The 17,697-nt window shown below is 41.8% G+C and overlaps 1 protein-coding gene across 1 annotated transcript; it reads right to left on the bottom strand.

Moving 5' to 3' along the window:
- Positions 1 to 4,188: 4,188 nt before the first annotated feature.
- On the bottom strand, positions 4,189 to 6,422 carry LOC111970217 (HIG1 domain family member 1A, mitochondrial). Its single transcript, XM_023996817.2, has 4 exons — positions 6,300 to 6,422; positions 5,614 to 5,709; positions 4,939 to 5,073; positions 4,189 to 4,487 (listed from the first exon to the last, which is right to left on the bottom strand). The coding sequence occupies exons 2-4, from the start codon at positions 5,702 to 5,704 to the stop codon at positions 4,423 to 4,425; spliced, it is 291 nt and encodes a 96-aa protein (XP_023852585.1). The 5' UTR covers positions 5,705 to 5,709; positions 6,300 to 6,422; the 3' UTR covers positions 4,189 to 4,422.
- Between the last annotated feature and the right edge of the window lie 11,275 nt (positions 6,423 to 17,697).

Here is a 17,697-nt window from a genome sequence, read left to right as displayed (position 1 = left end):
TTGACCAAGAAGGAGAGTGATGGAGTGCTGCATCAGGTGACCTGGCCTCCACAATCACCCGACCTCAACCCAATTGAGATGGTTTGGGATGAGTTGGACCGCAGAGTGAAGGAAAAGCAGCCAACAAGTGCTCAGCATATGTGGGAACTCCTTCAAGACTGTTGAAAAAGCATTCCAGGTGAAGCTGGTTGAGAGAATGCCAAGAATGTGCAAAGCTGTCAAGGCAAAGGGTGGCTACTTTGAAGAAACTCAAATATAACATTTTGATTTAACACTTTTTTGTTTACWACATGATTCCATGTGTTATTTCATATTTTTGATGTCTAAACTATTATTCTACAATGAATAAAATAGTAAAAATTTAATAAAATAGTAAAAATAAAAACCCATCAATGAGTAGGTGTCAACCTTTGACTGGTACTATATGTTGTAGATTTTTTTTATTTATGAGAACAAATAACTTCACTTTGGTAAGAATTGAGAAGATATAGAATACTTAAAGGGCCAAGTTGCTACATAAATTGTGTTGCATATAAATGAATATACACTGAGTGTACAAAACATTAGGAACACCTGCTCTTTCCATGACATAGAAGGACCAGGTGAATCCAGGGGAAAGCTATAATCCCTTATTAATGTCACTTGTTAAATCCACTTMAAATCAGTCTAGATGAAGAGGAGACAGGTTAAAGAAGGATTTTTGACATTGAGGGTGAATGGGCAAGACCGGTTTAAGTGTGTCGAGAACTGCAACGCTGCTGGGTTTCACGCTCAACAGTTTCCCATGTGTATCAAGAATGGTCCACCACCCAAAGGACATCCAGCCAACTTGACACAACTGTGGGAAGCATTGGAGTCAACATGGGCCAGCATCCATGTGGAATGCATTCGATACCTTATGGCATGGGTGTCAAACTCTGGCCCGCGGCCAAATTTGGCCCGTGGGGTAATTATATTTGGCCGCGAGACAATACCAAATTACTACTAGAGCTGGCCCGCCGGTATTATACAGCGCATTCACCGCTATACTACGAATCCCATAATGCTCTGCTGTTGTTTTCGCGCGCCAATCAGGACAGGACCCAGAACGCCCTCTCCTCTGTGACAGTAGTCATAGCAACATAGACGCTACAACTGTCAGCGCGCTATCCCTTCCCAAAATGGAGAAAGAAAGGCAGAAAACAGGAGCTTTCTGGACAAGTGGAGGCAGAATATCTGTTTACATATGTAAAAGACAAACCTGTTTGTCTTGTTTGTGGGTCAACGTGGCTGTAAGTAAGGAGTACAACATTAGACGACCTATGAAACGAAACACCATGACAAATACAAGGACATGGACATGACTCAAAGGAGCCAGAAAGTAGAGGAGATGAAAATAAGTTTGGTTTCACAACAGAATATGTTCAAAAAAGCCACATCACAAAGTGAGGCTGCTGTAAAGGCTAGTTATATAGTGGCAGCAGAGATCGCAAAATCAGCCCGGCCCTTTAATGAGGGAGAGTTCGTGAAAAAGTGCATGATGAAAGTTTGTGACCTCGTATGCCCAGAGAAAAAGCAAGCATTTTCAACGTGAGCCTGAGCAGGAACACAGTAGCTGATCGCACATGTGATCTTGCCACCAATCTGTATGACCAGCTGATGGAAAAGGGAAAAGATTTGTTGCGTTCTCCCTCGCTGTGGATGAGAGCTGCGACGCATCTGGAAAAAGTTTATTTTGGTATTTAAATCAGAAGGCTGCAAATAGAAAGAGGCATACGATTTTAATTTTTATTTTATTTAGTTAATAAATGATGCCATTGATGTGTTTTTTCATTTGAAATTCGATTTTGCATGTCTCCACTATTAAATTATATATTGTATGGTAATAAGCGATGCTTGTTCCATATTCAATGTTAAAGCAAAACTTGTTTGGGTCCATATTAAAGGTTCATTTGTTCAATGTTGGCCCCGCGACTTTGTTCAGGTTTTACATTTTGGCCCACTGGGTATTTGAGTTTGACACCCTCTGCCTTATGGAGTCCATGCCCCAACGAATTGATGCTGTTCTGAAGGAAAAGTGGGGTGCAACTCAATATTAGGAAGGTGTTCCTAATGTTTCGTGCACTCAGTGTATATCTATTGATTCTTGAGGAATATTGTTTCTTAGAAATGCCTCATGAGTTTAATTCAACTGGTATACCCCATCAGAACCAAAAATATAAGCTTGTTTTACTGCAATGTCTGGAAACATTGTAAATGTGAACAAACTCTGAATATCCTCGACACGTGCTTAAAGCTATCATTTTGATATCTTGGAAGGTCAGGGCTTGCTTTAATAGCTCGGTCTATGAATTTGCGTGGTTACATTTCTCCAGGCCCATACCTCAGCTTTTTACAAAACACAGGTGGGGTGACGGCTTTGTTATTGTTTAGAAAGTCTTTTTTTAAATTTAACTTCCTAACCTAATTGGTCAGGCACTTGGAATATATTGGCCACCATCTTTATTTATTTTCAAAAGATATGCATGCATATGCACCCACTGCCCTGCTTAAACTGGGACAGGGGTGCTCAAAATAATTATACATTTTAACAAATGCAATTTCACACCCAAGGCACAAATAGATATATTGGGAGTACTCATTGAAAATCTGTTGTATAATTTGACCCTTTTACTAATATCCTGCTATTTTGGTCAAAGCACCTCAGTAAAACTGTTGCTTTGGCTTTACAGTGAAAGGCATCAAAGCCCACGTCATGCCCAAATTATCCCATTACCTGAGGATCATTTAAGGGAAAGGACGATGTGATACTAACCTTTCTGTGAAAGCCATTGTTTTTGTTTGTACAGAACTCTACCCATTGAAGTGTAAGTTGTCTCCAAAGCCCATAACAAATTATAGATGTAGACCTTTTCTGCTGCTTGGCGCTGTCTGAAGTCAGTGTCACTGCTAAATACAGTTCCTGATGACAATATGAATCAACCATGACACAATAGTGATCAATGTTGTTTCCATCTACTGACATTGAGTGTAGATCATAAATATAAGGTCTCTGCATGTGCATGGCCACCACTTTAGTCAAGTTATTACTCTGGATTGTTTTAATGTCATTCTAACAGGAATCATCCACTGTAAGGTATATAGTTAAACTGATTTTATGTACTGTAGAAAGCCAGGTCAGTACTCATAATTTGTCAAGTAGATAGACTAGTGTATTTTTGTAGATATTTTTAAGGAAAACCAAAGTAACAGTTTGGATGTTACAAGTTTTGTTGATACCATACATTTTGTATGAATAAAAGTACAAATTATGCTCAAAAAAAATATTTTTCAAAGTACAAACTCGTGAACAGTGAGGCTGGACAGAGTGAGCCCCTGAGCTCGATAAGGTTTTTTGCCAATACTTCTCGTTAGACTAGTTAGTGTGTGGATAGTTAATTGAAAGTACAACCTACTTCTGTACCTGTTCATGTAGAATAAAAATAAAAAAAACTCACTCACATGTCAAAGTAAATAAGCTATATACACACACAATTAACTCTTCATGGCTAGGTTCAGTGTATGGATTAACTATAGTAGTCTATGGGTTTAGTTACCTAAAAGGTGATATTTTACTAGTGGTTTACAGCAGCTGTCTAGCAGAGAGAATGATAAACAGAACACACAATGGATGTGCTGGCCAATTTCCTGACATGTATATACTTTTTCAAAGTGATTGCCAGATTGAAATGCTACTAAACAAAAAAAAAGACAACCTCATCCAAAATATACAGAAAAATATAAACGCAACATGTAAAGTGTTGGTCCCAAGTTTGATGAGCAAAAATAAAAGATCCCAGAAATGTTCCATAAGCAAAAGCGTTCTCTCATTGTGGGCACAAATTTGTTTACATCCCTGTTAGTGAGCATTTCTCGCTTGCCAAGATAATCCAGCCACCTGACAGGTGTGGCATATCAAGAAGCTGATTAAACAGCATGATCATTACACAGGTGCACCTCGTGCTGGGGACAAAAGGCCACTAAAATGTGCAGTTTTGGCACAACACAATGCCACAGATGTCTCAAGTTGAGGGCACATGCAATAAATGCCCTTTTGTGGGAAAAAACTCATTCTGATTGGCTGGGCCTGGCTCCCCAGTGAGTGGGCCTATGCCCTCCCAGGCCCACTCATGGCTGCACCCCTGCACAGTCATGTGAAATCTATAGATGTGGGCCTCATGAATTTATTTCAATTGACTGATTTCCTTATATGAACTGTAACTCAGTAAAATCTTTGAAATTGTTGCATTCATATGTTTGTTCAGTATAAATGACTTGCCATCAATGGAATGTTACTTTGACAGATATGATCCATTCTAGGACTTCTATTTCAAAAAGTACAATGCAGGAATGGCAGGCTTGATGCGTTCTCTGGTCAAGCCAGTTGCTGATTGGCTGGTAGGCTCACTTGCTGTCTTTACCCAGGTCCTTGTGGGCACTGTATTCTTTGTACATGGAGTAGATCACCCCTACAAATAGACAAACAAAGTCATGTTCGTGGTCTATTATATGTTAGTGTGTAAGGACAACACAGTCAGTCTTGTGTGGTACATGTTTCCCCTGTAAATTGAGAGATATTAGCYGTTGGGCCTGTGTATCTGTTATACAGCAAAGGGGTACAGGGGTACTATAGTCCTGGTTGTGTGTGTCACTGCATTTTCTTGTTTTGGCTCAATTAAACGCTAACTGTAATACTAACTGTAATACTTGTGTCCTCAGTATTGTTTTGACGGTTCCTACTTTGAGGTGAGGTCTATGACCTGACTGTTGACATTACCCCAGTCAGGTCATAGACCTCACCTCAAAGTAGGAACCGTCAAAACAATACTGAGGACACAAGTATTACAGTTAGCGTTTAATTGAGCCAAAACAAGAAAATGCAGTGACATATTGGATTAGGATTTACCTAATAGGATTTACCTAATGTCATTGCGCCTACTATAAAGCCTTGAGCTCCAACACGCATGTGGATGAGGTGGACTGACATCTTTGTGTTCCCCCGTGACTTCAGCCTCCACACACCAAAGGCTACCACTGCAGCACATCCTGCCATGCCTGTAAAACACACACATGGGAAATGTAATGATGACTGGGGTGGTGTAGGCCTACCCAGTGCTCGACTTGAACTGAAATATGTGCCGGTACTTATTTTGGGTACCGTTTACATTTAGGTGCAGGAGCTCCACAATAATTTAACTGTTATTCTAGGAGGTGCAGGACCTCAAGCTGTAGAAAATTTGAGGTGCCAGTACTCAGTTCCGGTGAGCTCCTGCCCAAGTCAAACACTGGGCATAGTGGAGTTGACAACCGGATGCATTCGGTTTTCAGGGACACAGCTAATTCAACCTAGCTTCCGTTTCCACGTAAAACCTGATGTGGGAACTCCACTACTGAGTTTGTTTTATGCCTGCTACGTTAGGTTACTGGGTGTATGATATCTAACCATAGAATCAGGGTTGGAAGAGTGGATTGCAATTTATTCCATGACTGACTGGGATTCACTCAAACATGCACTATGGAAAACCTCCACTACAATGAAACCCAACATAATTCCTGCCCTTGAAAATATTTTTTTAATTCTACAGCTTCACTTACCTATTGGGACAAACGGCGACTCCTTTGCTTTCCTCATAAATTTTGATTCATTCTCATCATCAAATGATGAAAAATTGTTGTTGGAGGACATGGTAACTAGGAGGAAAGAGGGGCAGACATAAGAGAACTGGCTTGATGGATCAATAACAGTCCAATTTATATTAATCTGTCATACGGACTTGCTAAAGTAATGTATATAGTTTTTCCTTCAAGTCCATTAAAATTGCAATAATTTAATCATAATTTATATTCCATATTCATTGCTTATAACACAACATGTCCTTACACAACATACTAGCTACGTGACACATAGCAGGAAACCGCCTTGAATTTATCTGTTCCAGTTTACTAATCAACTACAGTACTCACTACTCACTACTAGTAGACTCACTACTAGACCGATGGGTCCCCAGTTCGAGCTTCTGCCCGGTGACTCGCATGTTAAACTAACAGATGATGTTTGACAATCATTAGTCACCGCTTTGTTTTCATAACAAGTTATTTGTCGTCGTGACCTTAGATTGTCACCTAAAGTTAATAGCTACTAGCTAACATCCCTTCAAAGGACAGAATCAGGGTTTATCTGGCAATAAAGGATGGTTCAGCATTCACAACATAATCTCTCAATATTGACATTACACAGCCCTTCGAGTGAGAGCTTTAACGTTAGTAGGTTAAKAACTCACATTCGTCCTCTGTCGAACGATCCGGTTAAATGCTGAAGACCCTCTCTTCGGCTACCTGTTGCTGTCTATTCCAACCTTCGAAGTGAAGTCAATTTATCGCATCCGTAATACGCAATATTCCTATGTTCTTCTTCGGTGAGGTTTAAAGGTAATTGGCATCCAATAAATGTTGCATTACCGCCTCCTACCCAGACTGGAGTATAACTCCCTTATACTTCRCTTGAAAAAGTAAACAAATAAAACAAATACCCTACCATCTAACACTACACTCACACACAATTTTTTTTTAAATAATAAAATATATACACAATACTCCAGGATTTAAATCTATTTAGTCCTACTTCAGGCCAACAGCTTGAAAGGATGGGACACAACCACTTAACTCTGACCTTAAGTCTCGCACACCCAAGTACCTTTCTGCAGCTACCACCACAACCTCTATTTTCTGCTATTTACATTCCATCCCTGCAGTACAGTTGATAACCATTGCTATAAATGCCAAAAATCCAATCTTACTAAAACATATATATTATACATATATCTTACTGAAACCCCCCCTATCTTAGGCCTCATCCCACCCCCTATCTGAGATACCTACTGCAGCCCTCATCTTCCACATACAACACCCGTTCTGCCAGTCACATTCCTCAAAGCACATACATCACTGGGTCGCTCCTCTTTTCAGTTCGCTGCAGCTAGCGACTGGAACGAGCTGCAAAAAGCATTCAAACTGGACAGTTTTATCTCCATCTCTTCATTCAAAGACTCAATCATGGACACTCTTACTGACAGTTGTGGCTGCTTTGCCTGATGTATTGTTGCCTCTACCTTCTTGCCTGTTGTGCTGTTGTCTTTGCCCAATAATGTTTGTACCGTCATTGTAAATGAGAATTTGTTCTTAACTGACTTGCCTAGCTTAATAAAGGTTAAATAAAAAATATAAATAASTTGTTGTTTTATCCCTCTGTACTGGTACAGATCTACTACTCACACCACTGCTCTCAGGATCCCTCCCCCTTGACACATCTTCCTCTATTTTCTTCACTGCCTCAGCTTATGATAKCTTCTGCACTACTCTAACCCTGGAAACCTCAACCTGCCTCTCTCGCACGGCAATATTCCTTTCGTGTTAGAACAGCTGCAGTAATGTTAGTGTAGTGTAATATACTATAAAAAAAAGGACAAAATTATCCAATATTTAATTTTCTTCTATTTTTTATGTAGGTAACGTTATGTACCTGTGATTTTTTGAAGATTTTATTTGTTAATTTCAAATGAATAAAAGGTGCTGATTGATCTCAGTCAGCAAATATGCCTGAGTCATCAAGGAATGATAGTAGCCGTATGCCAGAGTCATGGGTACCTGGAGTGTCTTTGGAAGTGGGCGTGTCAACCAAAGTGGGCGGGTCAACTGAAGAGGCCGTATTTCAAGTGAACCAGCTAATTGGGCAGATTTGTTGTCACTCAAGACCGTTTCGCGTGGCTGCTTGTCAAACTTTCAGTGAGTCTTTGTCATGGTCTTGGTAGAAAATGGGTCAAGGGGGAGGGATCCTGAGAGGAGTGGTGTGAGTAGTAGATCTGTACCAGTACAGAGGGATAGGCCAACAAGTGATACTGTATACAGTACCAGTCAAAAGTTTGGACACACGTACTCATTCAAGGGTTTTTCTTGATTTTTAGTCATCTGGAATGCATTTCAATTAACAGGTGTGCCTTATTAAAAGTTGATTTGTGGAATTTATTTTCTTCTTGAGCCAATCAGTTGTGTTGTGACAAGGTAGGGTTGGTATACAGAAGATAGCCCTATTTGGTAAAATACCAAGTCCATATTATGGCAAGAACAGCTCAAAAAAGCAAAGAGAAACAACAGTCCATCATTACTTTAAGACATGAAGGTCAGTCAATCTGGAAAATTTCAAGAAAGTTTCTTCAAGTGCAGTCGCAAAAACCATGATGAAACTATCTCTCATGAGGACCGCCACAGGAAAGGAAGACCCAGAGTTACCTCTGCTGCAGAGGATAAGTTCATTAGAATTACCAGCCTCAGAGATTGCATCCCAAATAAATGCTTCACAGTGTTCAAGTAACAGACACATCTCAACATCAACTGTTCAGAGGACACTGTGTGAATCAGGCCTTCATGGTCAAATTGCTGCAAAGAAACCATTACTATTTWWWAAAAAWATATATATTTATCTGTTATTTTACCAGGTAAGTTGACTGAGAACACGTTCTCATTTACAGCAACGACCTGGGGAATAGTTACAGGGGAGAGGAGGGGGATGAATGAGCCAATTGTAAACTGGGGATTATTAGGTGACCRTGATGGTTTGAGGGCCAGATTGGGAATTTAGCCAGGACACCGGGGTTAACACCCCTACTCTTACGATAAGTGCCATGGGATCTTTAATGACCTCAGAGAGTCAGGACACCCGTTTRACGTCCCATCCGAAAGACGGCACCCTACTAAAGGACACCAATAAGAAGAAGATACTTACTTGGGCCAAGAAACACGAGCAATGACCATTAGACCTGTGGAAATCTGTCCTTTGGTCTGATGAGTCCAAATTGAGATTTTTGGTTACAACGGCCGTGTTTTTGTGAAACGCAGAGTAGGTGAATGGATGATCTCCACATGTGTAGTTCCCACCGTGAAGCATGGAGGAGGAGGTGTGATGGTGTGGGGGTGCTTTGCTTGTGACACTGTCAGTGATCTATTTAGAATTCAAGGCACACTTAACCAGCATGGCTACCACAGCATTCTGCAGCGATACGCCATCCAATCTGGTTTGCGCTTAGTGGGACWATCATTTGTTTTTCAACAGGACAATGACCCAACACACCTCCAGGATGTGTAAGGGCTATTTGACCAAGAAGGATAGTGATGGAGTGCTGAATCAGATGACCTGGCTTCCACAATCACCCGACCTCAACCCAATTGAGATGGTTTGGGGTGAGTGGGACCGCAGAGTGAAGGAAAAGCAGCCGACAAGTGCTCAGCATATGTGGGAACTCATTCAAGACTGTTGGGAAATCATTCCAGGTGAAGCTGGTTGAGAGAATGCCAAAACTGTGCAAAGCTGTAATCAAGGCAAAGGGTAGCTACTTGAAGAATCTCAAATATAATCTCAAATCACTTGGAAATGGCCAAGTGATGGAAAATCTGATAGGAATGAAAGATCTGGTGTGCCTGAATGATGGCCAAGGGACCAGGATTGATGTAACCACAGGGAAAGAGTCTGCCTTGGACCTCTCTCTGGTATCTAGTGCGATGGCAGGAATCTGTGAGTGGGAAATATTGGAGGAGGCGACAGTAGGGAGTGATCATTACCCCATAGTATGCACAGTAGGATGGAAGGAGGAGGTGTCAGTGGATGGAGTAGGCAGGTGGGTGTTTGGAAGGGCAATGTGGGATCAGTTTCAGGAGCTGAGTGAGCAGGTGTTGGCTCGGGTGGATATGAGAGGGGATGTTGATAGTATGAATAACTGGGTGGGAACAGTATTAATGGGGGCAGCTACTGAGGCTATACCTAAGAGTTCAGCGAGGAGGAGGAAGCAGTCCCATGGTGGACGGAGGAGTGTGGGGAAATGGTGAGGAGTAGGAACAGGGCATTTAGAGTACTGAAAAGGATGCCTAACTTCCAGTACGTCTGATTCAGTATAAGCAGGCCCAGGCCCTGGTCAGGAGGGCCGACTCTTTTCTCTGTATATATCAATGATGTCGCTCTTGCTGCTGGTGATTCTCTGATCCACTTCTATGCAGAGGACACCATTCTGTATACATCTGGCACTTCCTTGGACACTGTGCTAACAAACCTCCAAACGAGCTTCAATGCCATACAACACTCCTTCCGTGGCCTCCAACTGCTTTTAAATGCGTAAAACTAGGTGCATGCTCTTCAACCGATTGCTGCCTGCACCCTCCCGCCCAACTAGCATCACTACTCTGGGCGGTTCTGACTTAGAATATGTGGACAACTACAAATACCTAGGTCTGGTTAGACTGTAAACTCTCCTTCCAAACTCACATTAAGCATCTCCAATCCAAAATGAAATCTAGAATCGGCTTCCTATTTCGCAACAAAGCATCCTTCACTCATGCTGCCAAACATACCCACATAAAACTGACTATCCTACCGATCCTTGACTTCGGCGATGTCATTTACAAAATAGCCTCCAACACTCTACTCAGCAAATTGGATGCAGTCTATCACAGTGCCATCCATTTTGTTACTTAAGCCCCATATAGTACCCACCACTGCGACCTGTACACTCTCGTTGGCTGGCCCTCAGTACATATTCGTCGCCAAACCCACTGGCTCCAGGTCATCTATAAGTCTATGCCATGTAATGCCCCGCCTTATCTCAGCTCACTGGTCACCATAGCAACACCCACCCGTAGCATGTGCTCCAGCAGGTATATTTCACTGGTCATCCCCATAGCCAACACTTCCTTTGGTTGCCTTTCCTTCCAGTTCTCTGCTGCCAATGACTGGAACGAATTGCAAAAATCACTGAAGCTGGAGTCATATCTCCCTCTAACTTTAAGCATCAGCTGTCAGAGCAGCTTACCGATAACTGTACTTGTACATAGCCAATCTGTAAATAGCACACCCAACTACCTCACCCCCATATTATTACTTACCCTCTTGCACCCCAGTATCCCTACTTGCACATCATCATCTGCACATCCATCACTCCAGTGTTAATGCTAAATTGTAATTATTTATGGCCTATTTGTGGCCTATTTATTGCCTACCTCCCTACTCTTYTACATTTGCACACACTGTACATAGATTTTTCTATTGTGTTATTGACTGTACGTTTGTTTATGTGTAACGCTGTGTTGTTTGATTTTGTCACACTGCTTTGCTTCATCTTGGCCAGGTCGCAGTTGTAAATGAGAACTTGTTCTCAACTGGCCTACCTGGTTAAATAAAGGTTCAATTTAAAAAAGGAGAACTATCCGTTAGGCAAAAAGGTAATGTTGGCGTTGGTTCTGTGACACCACTGGAACGGCGACACCTGTGGGAGAAGTGTGGGGGATGAGTGGGGTCAGAAGGGAGTGGAATTATCCAGTGTTGACGAGTGGGAAGGATGTGGCAGTAACAGATGAGGAGAAGGCAGAGATGATGGCCAAAGCGTTTGTCCGAGTGCATAGCTCTGCAAATTTGGCAGAGGGGCAGAAGCGGAGAGGACGAGAGAGGAGCATTCTGGTGTGCTGGATAGGAGGGAGGATGTAAATGATGCGTTGAATGCACCATTTACCATGGCAGAGGTGAAAAGGGCAATAGGTAGGCTGGGTTAACTTCACCTGGGAAAGATTAGGTGTGCTATGTTATGTTGGCCCATCTTAGTGATGAGGCACTGGATAAGGTATTGGTGTTCTACAACACAGTATGGGAGGAGGGGAAACTACCAGGCAGTTGGAACGAGGCAGTAGTGGTACCAATCCGGAAGCCAGGGAAGGACCCAACGAGGCCAACGGCTTTAACATTACATGTATGTAAGATTATGGAATGTATTATTACAGAGAGGCTAACTTACTTGTTGGAGATCAGAGGGCTCGTATCGCCACATACGGGTGGGTTCAGGAAGGCTCATTCACTTTGAGCTGTGTCTTTGATGTATGTATACTAGGTTTTTATTGCTGTCTAACATTAACGTGGATATAATCAACCAAGCTAACATTAGCTAGTATGTGGACACCCCTTCAAATTAGTTGATTCTGCTATTTCAGCCACACCTGTTGCTGACAGGTGTATAAAATCGAGCATGCAGCCATGCAATCTCCATAGACAAACATTAGCAGTAAAATGGCCTTACTAAAGAGCTCATTGACTTTCAACGTGGCACCGTCATAGGATTCCACCTTTCCAACAAGGCAGTTCCTCAAAYTTCTGCCCTGCTAGAGCTGCTCCGGGCAACTGTAAATGCTTTTATTGTGGGGTGGAAATGTCTAGGAGCAACAAACGTCTCAGCCGCGAAGTGGTATGCCACACAAGCTCACAGAATGGGCCCGCTGAAGCGCGTATCGAGTAAAAATTGTTTGTCCTCGGTTGCAACACTCACTACTGAGTTACTAACTGCCTCTGGAAGCAATGTCAGCAGAATAACTGTTCATCCTAAGATTGGCTGGAGTGGTGTAAAGCTCGCCGCCATTGGACTCTGGAGCAGTGGAAACGCATTCTCTGGAGTGATGAATCACGCTTCATCATCTGGCAGTCCGACGGATAAATCTGGGTTTGGCCAGGAGAATGCTACCTGCCCCAATGCATGTTGCCAACTATACAGTTTAGAGGAGGAGGAATAATGGTCTGGGGCTGTTTTTCATGGTTCGGGCTAGGCCCCTTAGTTCCAGTGAAGGGAAATCTTAAAACTACTGCATACAATGACATTCCAGATGATTCTGTGCTTCCAACTTTGTGGCAACAGTTTGGAGAAGGCCCTTTCCAGTTTCAGCATGAAAATGCCGGTTCACAAAGCGAGGTTCATACAGAAATGGTTTTTCGAGATTGGTGTGGAAGAACTTGGCTGGCCTGCACAGAGCCCTGACCTCAACCCCATCAAACATCTTTGGGATGAATTGGAACGCCGACTGCGAGCCAGGCCTAATCGCCCAACATCAGTGCCTGACCTCACTAATGCTCTTGCGCTCTTGGAAGCAAGTCCCCACAGCAATGTTACAACATGTAATGGAAAGCCTTCCCCAAATGTTTATTTTTTATTTCACCAGGCAAGTCATTTAAGAACAAATTCTTATTTACAATGACGGCCTACCCCGGCCAAACCCTCCCCTAACCTGGACGACGCTGGGCCAATTGTGTGCTGCCTTATGTGACTCCCGATCACGGCCGGTTGTGATACACCCCGGGATCGAACCATGGTCTGTAGTGACGCCTCTAGCACTGAGATGCAGTGCCTTAGACCGCTGTGCCACTCAGGAGGCCTCCCAGAAGAGTGGATGCTGTTTATAGAAGCAAAGGGGGGACCAACTCCAGATTAATGGCCATGATTTTGGAATGAGATGTTCGATGAGCAGGTGTCCATATACTTTTGGTCATGTAGTGTATAAACATGACAGCATTATGTACAAAAATACATTTAGAACCATAGATCTGGACATAGATACATTTCATCAGGTGTAAAGCTTAATGTTTGTCAAGATGAATAGGCAATGCATCAGAATAATATGTAGGCCTATCATTCAGGACAAAATATTGTTTTTCCAAAGGTAATTCAAGATATACTTTATTGTCCCCAAGGGGAAATTGTTCTTTGACATACATAGCTGCTGAATACAGTAACAATACAAACATGAAAGTACATTCAATCACAAACATTGCATGTGCCCCTATCATACTTAGCCCACCAAATTACAGATGATTTAGGAAAGGAAAGGGGGATACCTAGTCAGTTGTACAACTGAATACATTCAACTGAAATGTGTCTTCCGCATTTAACTCAACCCCTCTGAATCAGAGAGGTGCGGGGGGCTGCCTTAATCGACATCCACGTCTTCGGCACCTGGGGAACAGTGGGTTAACTTAACTGCCTTGCTCAGGGCAGAACAACAGATTTTTACCTTGTCAGCTCGGGGATTTGATCCAGCAACCTTTCGGTTACTGGCTCTAACCACTAGGCTACCTGGTCTCCATGACCACAACCTCATTTAATTAGACCTACATACAGTATATATCACATTGCACATGGTCTCCACCTACATACTGCTGTTTAGGAGTTTGACTGACAGGGGCTGATGAAGGAGTGCTTATATCTGTTCAGCTTACACTGAGGAACATGTTGTTCCTCACCCATGTACTCCACCCAGAAACTGAAGCTCTGGGTGGAGTACATGGGAGAGATCTAACATTGTTTTCTCGAGGCATCTCATGATTGTTTGTTCAGTCTACAGTGACGGGTGCTACTTCACTCCCATCACCTGCATGGCTGTCTAGACCAGGCCATTTATTTGTGAATTTAAGGTAACTGACAAATTGCCAAACCAGGCTGAAATGCAACAGAATAGAATGCTCTCTGACAGCCTGGTAGAATAGGAGCATGACCTTCTGTTTGACTCAAAAAATCCAGAATCTACGCAAAAAATAAAGGCGTTGTTGGACCCTAGAGCATTAGTAAGAGTGGACCTGAGTAATGGCCACATTATGGACCACCACTGCTGTGTGGTCACCAACAGATTTGGGGTCAAAAACCATTTTCTCAGTTTGCTTGACATTTAGGATGAGGTGGTGGTCATCACACCACTGCACAACCCTCTCTCTGACCTATACACAGTAGTGTCTATACATTAGAACCAATATGGCAGTATCATCAGAAAACTGGATAATATAGTTATCAGGGTGTCTACTTGTGTTGGGGGGGCACCTTAATGGCCTTTTGCTCAGACAGGGTCTCATTCACTCGGACCTGCTGGGTCCTGTTGGTCAGAAATGAGTGATACCACCTGATGGTTTTACTGACATCTGTCTGTGCTTATTGAGGAGGATGTGTGGCTGCAAGATGTTAAATGCTGAACTAAAATCCACAAATAGTAGTACAGCATAGGCCTTGGAGTTCTACACATGTTGCAGGATGAGATGCACTATGCTGGGGATTGCTTCATCAGTGCCACATTTGTATTTGGACTGATAGGGGTCCAACAGTGTGTTTAGTCTGACTGAAGCTTACACACCTTGATCTTTTCAAGACACTTCAATACACTACAATGGAGGTCAGTGCAACAGGTCTATAGTCTTTCTTTTCTTTGGGAGAAGGCTTTTGGGGAAGAGGGGTGATGATTGCCTTCTTCCATCCAGGTGGAACCTAGTGGGAATGTACAGACCTCTGAAAGACAGGGACCTAGGCTGGTGGTGTAAGTTACTCTGCACAAAGCAGAGACCCATCGGGCCTGTTGCCTGTTTGCTTAAAGACTTTTGTGGCCTCTCTAGGGTTAAATTCTAACTTGGGGTCACAGCCATCAATAACAATGGTGATGAGCATGTTAACACACTTGGCAGAGAAGTAATGTCAGTCAAACTTTATGTAGAGGTCATTAAGTTAATTTGCCATTTTCTTTTTGTCTGTTTGTTCCTGGTGGGAGTCATGGATTTTATTGTTAACCCTTTTTCTTGAATACACTTAATTCTAAGCTGGTTTGCTGCCCAATTCTACAGGAATAATTACATTGAGCCAAACACAATTTAATGTATCATCTGATGATAGTCAAATAGATGCCATGAGTTATAATAATCAAACAGATTTATTGGTGAATGAAAAAAATCGGGAGGCTGTTTGCTGCCCAAGAGTAAGTCTTATTCACAAAACACAATTTTGTCATCATCAGATAGCCAAACAGACGTCAATGAGTTATAGGCCTAATAATGAATGAAGATTTACTGGTAATACATGAAACACAGGTAGACTAATAACTGATGGAGAAAATTTCATATTTTCATATTTAGGCTACAAGTGAGATGTTTGTTTTGTTAACATTCAAATTATATATTTTTWAATTTTTTTGCTTTATTTAAACAGGGGAAACAAGCTGAGATAGTCTCTTTTACAGTTGTGCCCTGTGATTACAACAATAAAAACAACTAAGCAATTAATAAGAATTTAAAACCAAACAAAGTTAAAACATATAAAATGGAGATACAAGATGGAGATTAAAAATATAAAAGTAAATAAACTTTATAAGAAAAACACACATTACAAAAAATCACAGTTTATAATAAAAGGTTCATGTAATATGCATTTAAACTGTCTTACAGGCACCAAAACATCTATGGCACAGTATGATTCTATGCCAACAATAGACTGGCTTTWTGCTCTCCCAGTCTTGTTTCACATGGTTGGGAACTGACCAATAAAAGCATGCTAAGAAACGAAAAACAACACACAACTCCGATATAAAGTATTTTTTCTCAAAGTTGTTGATGTTTGGGGTTTTCCCGACAAATTGTACCAACGTCTTACTAACGTCTGCGTGACGCCTGCATCACGTGTTAATGAAAGTCATAATGTGCATAGTTTATATTTATATTCATTCAATCTCAACCATAAACTTTAGAAACTTACAATTTTTCCCGCGCAAGCAGACATTCCAACGTAGCCACCTTGAGCTATAGTGTAGCCTACGGCTTGCGTATTTCCTGTTATCGCTAATGGCCTAGAAAATATGATGCCCTATCTATAGATAATCTGTCTTTCCCTCAACACCTCATGGTATGATATCTTGCTTGCTTGGTATGATATCTTATCTTGCTGTATACAGATCTAAATGTTGTTAGCCAATCACAGACTGTGTTGTTACCAGTTCCGGGATCCTTGGGATGTCCCATCAGTCGAATAGAGCACTTCATAGACTTTCTCAGAGTGTCTTTGCTATTTGGGATCCTTGGGATGTCCATACCACTATGAAGTATAAATGTAAATTGGTTAAGTTTAGTGTTAGTTTAGGGTTTAGGGTAAGGACGTCCCAAGGTATACGGATTGCAGTGACCGTTCATAGAGTGAGAGACTGGCATGGTATTTGAGAGCTCGGCGGCGACACAAACATGAATTATTCTTAATTTATTTTATAAGCAGCAGAAGCGGTTTTCGAGTGTCTGCCCCAGATAGTTTCATTAGAGACTATGAAAATAATTACCGAGACGTACTTGATCCAATTGAGGAGTAAGTAGGCTATATTTAAGTTGTGATATCGTTAGGAAATATTTAGGCCTACTATGCATAGTCACTTCATCCCTATCTACATGTACAAATTACCTCAACTAACCTGTACCCCCACACACTGACTCGGTACCGTTTAAAAACATTTTTTTTAACCTTTCCATGACACACGTTCCGCTAGCGGAACCCCTGACAACATTCCGCTGAAAAGGCAGCGCGGGAAATTCAAAAATATTTTTTTGAAATATGTAACTTTCACACATTAACAAGTCCAATACAGGAAATGAAAGATAAACATATTGTTAAAACCTTTTAGGGATAGGGGGCAGCATTTTCACTTTGGATGAATTGCGTGCCCATAGTGAACTGCCTCCTACTCTGTCCCAGATGCTAATATATGCATATTATTAATACTATTGGATAGAAAACACTCTGAAGTTTCTAAAACTGTTTGAATTATGTCTATGAGTATAACAGAACTCATATGGCAGGCAAACTTCCAAACAGGAAGTGGAAATTCTGAGGCTGGTGTTTTTTCTACTCATCGCCTRTTCAAATCCCAGGACGATATGGATTTGTTTGCACTTCCTACGCTTTCCACTAGATGTCAACAGTCGGTGGAACGTTGAATGAAGTGTATACTGTGATGTGGGACCGGATGGGAGGTGTTTCAGTCAGTGTTCTGGCAGATTGCCAGTTCCTGGTCATGCTCATTTCTCATGATATC

The sequence above is a fragment of the Salvelinus sp. IW2-2015 genome, linkage group LG11 (assembly GCF_002910315.2).
Source record: "Salvelinus sp. IW2-2015 linkage group LG11, ASM291031v2, whole genome shotgun sequence".
Lineage (NCBI taxonomy): Eukaryota > Metazoa > Chordata > Actinopteri > Salmoniformes > Salmonidae > Salvelinus > Salvelinus sp. IW2-2015.
The sequence above is the reverse complement of the archived record's forward strand: the minus strand, read 5'-3'. Positions and strand labels throughout refer to the sequence as shown.

Bases quoted from the DNA above. Each gene is read 5' to 3' on its own strand.
- LOC111970217 (XM_023996817.2), bottom strand. From the start codon at position 5,704: ATGTCCTCCAACAACAATTTTTCATCATTTGATGATGAGAATGAATCA. The intron at 5,074-5,613 runs GTAAGTGAAGCT...TGTGTTTTACAG, and splicing joins GTCGCCGTTTGTCCCAATAG to GCATGGCAGGATGTGCTGCA. The intron at 4,488-4,938 runs GTAAATCCTATT...GTCTATTTGTAG, and splicing joins AGTAGGCGCAATGACATTAG to GGGTGATCTACTCCATGTAC.